The following is a 4,085-nucleotide window of genomic DNA, read 5'->3' as shown; positions in this document are numbered from 1 at the left end:
GGTGAAAAAAGAACAAATGGTTGATGTAAAAAGGTTGGTAAAACAACATGTGTCCGAAATTTTAAAGTCTCATCTCGAATCAAAGTCATTAGATGACAACGAAATTACAAAGATGATGGATGTCTCCTCCTCTCACCTTCTTGAGAGTAGTTCTCATTCTACCAAGCTTAATGATCGCTTCCTTGAGATAGAGGTATATATGTATAGTATGAATGACCATCTTATATTACTAGTTGTTGAGATAAAACTTTACATTTCATTTTTACTATTCCTATAGGGTCCCGTCCCTTGTCGGTTGGCCTGTGTATGTTGCTGAGACGAAGAACGTTGTTGCCGAGGGAACAATATGGCCATGGGTAGAAGGTAAGATGGTTCACAACACACCATTGACCCGTGAAAATGCTCACGTGTCCATTGATAATATCAAAGATGGGAACGCACTACTTCCAATTCCGTGGGATGGACATGAAAGGGTTGGTGAGGTTATTGGAAGTTTTGCACAGTGGCCTAAATCATTGGTTTTATTAGGAACTGACGAGGTAATAAAATGTGCAATTAATTTATTAGTTATTATTTTTGCAACTATCAAGAAGCCAATTAAGTGTTGTTTTTTAAGTGTTAGTATTAATTGTAATTGCTAGGATGATCTTAAGGGTAGAGACAAGGTTCAACAGGCTAAGACTACTAAAGACACGGTTAATCCAGGAAAGATAATAAAGCCGTCTGGTGGTGGTAGCAAGGAGATTCAGGTTGCTGAGGCGGTAATGAATCTCTTACTAGTTGGTTTTTAAAACTTGTAATTTTCCTTATTTGGTTTTTAAAACTTATAATTTTTAGGTGAAGTCAACAAAGAACAAAAAGGGGCCTCTAAATAAGGACGAGTTGAGCCGTTTGGATTCCCACTGTCAGAGATTGGAAGACATGATCTGTTCTGCTATTTCGGGAAAATATTCGTTGTTTACTATAGAGATTAGTGAGTTAGTCTATTCAGACGAAAGTCCGATTAAGCTGATAATCGTGTTTGATGATATTAGGGAGATGTTTAGATATGAATGGTTAAATATATCCATTCTTCAACTCTGGGGAAGGTATCACTTTTCTCATAATATTTCAATTAAATCTTTCTTTACAAATGTGTATATATTTATATACTTAAATTTTATTCTCATTATAATAATGTAGCTTCTTATATGATTATGGGACACAACGTGGAGTGACGGAAAAACTAGTTGGTTTTTTGTGTCCCGATAGACTTTGCACATATATGCATTCTTCGGTTGAGATGGAGAGATACTTAACTGAGGCTTTAAAGAAGCAACAAGATAAGAGATATGTGATGGGTGCTTTTTTTGAGGCGTGAGTATTACAAAAAAAATTCTTGCATTTCATCAATTTTTTTTTCCTTTACATATTTTTTTTACCTTATTAAAGGATTTATAAGTTTTGTTATTTGATATAGCTCGCATTGGATGTTGGTTGTATTTTGTCTTCGAGATAATATTGCATATATTTTTGACTCGGATAAAGCGACAAAGAAGACATGGCAAATAAAAAGTTGCTTATCATGGTAAGTTCAATCGATTAACCACATAAATTATAGTTATGTTATGTATGAATGTCGATAATATGATTACATTTCATGTATTCAATTAATTTCAGGGCTTGGAAAAGGTATTCTTTTAGGGCGGGAACGCGTGATATGTTAAAAAAAAATGAACTCCAGATAAAAATGATTGAGGTATGAAGTTTTCCTTAGAAATTCAATTACGCCAACTACTACCACCCCACCTCCTATTTTTGTTTTACGCGTGATATGTTAGAAAAATGAACTACTCATGGATAGACTCTCTTGAAGCAGAGGTTTGGTGATGCTATTTAGCGATATTTACCGATGTAGGTTTTTACGATTACTTGTTTTGCCTCGATCAGAATCTTGCCCTTTTTGTGTCTTTTGACTTGTCTGGAGTATGTTGCTTTATACGGAAACTTGTTAACTTGTGACTATAACACGTATAACGTCATTTTATTTAATTATTATAATTATAATTCATTACCTTATGGTGGTAGTATATTTGACTTAGATTATATGAGCTTAGAGTCTTTACTTAACTCTTATTTTTCTATAAATATAGTGCACTCAACAGCCAGGGAATTATGAGTGTGGTTATTATGTTATGAAGTGGATGTATGATATCACCGTACGCTACGCATTATCGGAGGACGGCATAGAAAAGGTACTTGCTTTATATTCTCAAACTGTATTTTTTATTTCCCAAACTCCCAGCCCTAAAATTTTACATTACCTGAGTTTATATATGTGTTAAGCGATAAGGGGCTATTTATTTATTGTTTTGAAAGTTAATATTCCCACATTTCACAAACTCATATTGTTTGTATTTTTTTTTGGAAAAATTGACAATAATAATCCCACCTTTAACCTTTCTTCCTAAAATAATCCCACCTATCATTAATCTCAATATAATCCCACCTTATTACCATGTCTTCTTAAAACAATCCTTGTGAAAATATTACCTGTGATATCAGGTCAACTCCCTCTTTTAATACAATCTCCCTTAACCCAAATCATCCTCCACCCTCCACTGTAATTTAATCACCTTTTCCGCATCTCCATCATTCATCGCCATCACACCATGCTTATCCTTTATTGACGCTGGCTTTTAAAATTCTTCAACTTTAACAACTGATAGTGAGTTTTATTTCTGACTCATCTCGAATGTTTTTCTGAAAGTACTCGGTTACCTTCTCCACCATTCTCATACTCTTTCGAGTCTCGCCTCAGCTTTTACCCTTCAAAATTTGTCCTCATTCTCTCTATTCATTTCCGAAATCCGTCATTCTTCTCTTTTTTTTTTTTTAAGAGCATTACTACCAATTTTTCTCTTATAGCCATCAATTCGTTTCAAATCACCCAAAAATACCCCCCATAAGAACAATTCTTAGACTAAATTCTTTGAAATTAGCATTAGTCTTGCGCATGATTAGATAATTTTTCTCAATTAGCTTAACCACTTCATAAAATCTAACTAGTCGTCTGATAATCAAGAGTATTGAGGGAGCCAAAAATGTTCACCATACTAATTGACACAATTTAAAATTTTAATTTCCTTAAAAATCTTGTACATTCCAATACGGTGATTACGCCAATATGCAATTACAGTGACTACTCCGGTGCTGGGCAATGACGCTAGTGGATTCACTAAAGCGAGATTAGCTTTTGGTGAGTTGAAGGAGAAAGGTGGGAGAAGTATTAGAAAATTTAAAATCTGGATAAAAAAGATAGAGATGGGCATTACATGTTACATATGAGCTGAAGGCTGGATTAAAGGGGATGACTTAATTAATAAAAAAAGTAAAGCAACTGGCTAAAGAGGTAGCAAGTCTTGTGGTTTATTTGTAGAAGGTAGACCATAAAGGTGGGCTTAATATGAGAATAATGAAAGATGGGATTACTATGGGAAGAAAGACAAAAGGTGGGATTATTATTGTCAATTATTCCTTTTTTTTTTTTGTAAATTGCCTATATTTTCCTAAGCCTCATCTTTTATGTAGTGTGTTTCAGGTGCGGAAATAACAATTGAACAAATGAATGAGGTTCGAGAGCTTTGGTCGCTTTATTGTGTAAAGAACGTCTAATGTATGGTTTGATTCGTAGGAATTCTAATTGAAAACATTTAACATTTTGTATCGTGGCACGCATTTAGTAGTGTTTTAACTAGTTTTATGAATGGACGGAATTATTGTAATACGTTTGATATTTTTTGGTATATAATAAATGGATGTGTTTGTTTGAATTATTGGAAGCAAAGCTCATGTTGCTTATTAGCGTATTATATGTAGCATTTAGTTGCGGGTGTAAATTATTGAATCCGTATTGCCCTCATGAATTATAAGAAGTATTAGCATCAGTTCTAGAAGTTTTAATAAACCGATGTTAATGTAATTAGGTACATCGGTTATTGAGTACAACTGATGTTAATGTAATTATAAGTTACATCAGTTACTAAGTACAACTGATGTTGATATCATTAAATTACATCGGTTACTAATTATAAACGATGTAAAAA

The 4,085-nt window shown here is 33.5% G+C and overlaps 1 protein-coding gene across 2 annotated transcripts; it reads left to right on the top strand.

The window, feature by feature from the left end:
- The first annotated feature begins 1,463 nt into the window (after window positions 1-1,463).
- On the top strand, window positions 1,464-3,812 carry LOC141594086 (uncharacterized). Of its 2 annotated transcripts, none has more exons than XM_074414282.1 (4): window positions 1,464-1,567; window positions 1,660-1,738; window positions 2,133-2,234; window positions 3,581-3,812. In XM_074414282.1, the coding sequence occupies exons 1-4, from the start codon at window positions 1,470-1,472 to the stop codon at window positions 3,590-3,592; spliced, it is 291 nt and encodes a 96-aa protein (XP_074270383.1). In that variant the 5' UTR covers window positions 1,464-1,469; the 3' UTR covers window positions 3,593-3,812. The 2 variants fall into 2 exon arrangements, with proteins under 2 accessions (XP_074270383.1, XP_074270382.1); XM_074414281.1 differs by having other exon boundaries at window positions 3,571-3,812.
- The last annotated feature ends 273 nt before the right edge of the window (window positions 3,813-4,085 follow it).

Source organism: Silene latifolia, chromosome 8 (assembly GCF_048544455.1).
Source record: "Silene latifolia isolate original U9 population chromosome 8, ASM4854445v1, whole genome shotgun sequence".
NCBI classification, from domain to species: Eukaryota; Viridiplantae; Streptophyta; class Magnoliopsida; order Caryophyllales; family Caryophyllaceae; genus Silene; species Silene latifolia.
The sequence above is the reverse complement of the archived record's forward strand: the minus strand, read 5'-3'. Positions and strand labels throughout refer to the sequence as shown.

Coding starts and splice junctions, on each gene's coding strand:
- LOC141594086 (XM_074414281.1), top strand. CDS start 1,470: ATGTTGGTTGTATTTTGTCTTCGAGATAATATTGCATATATTTTTGAC. Junction 1,568..1,659: donor ATAAAAAGTTGCTTATCATG/GTAAGTTCAATC, acceptor AATTAATTTCAG/GGCTTGGAAAAGGTATTCTT. Junction 2,235..3,570: donor CGGAGGACGGCATAGAAAAG/GTACTTGCTTTA, acceptor TCTTTTATGTAG/TGTGTTTCAGGTGCGGAAAT.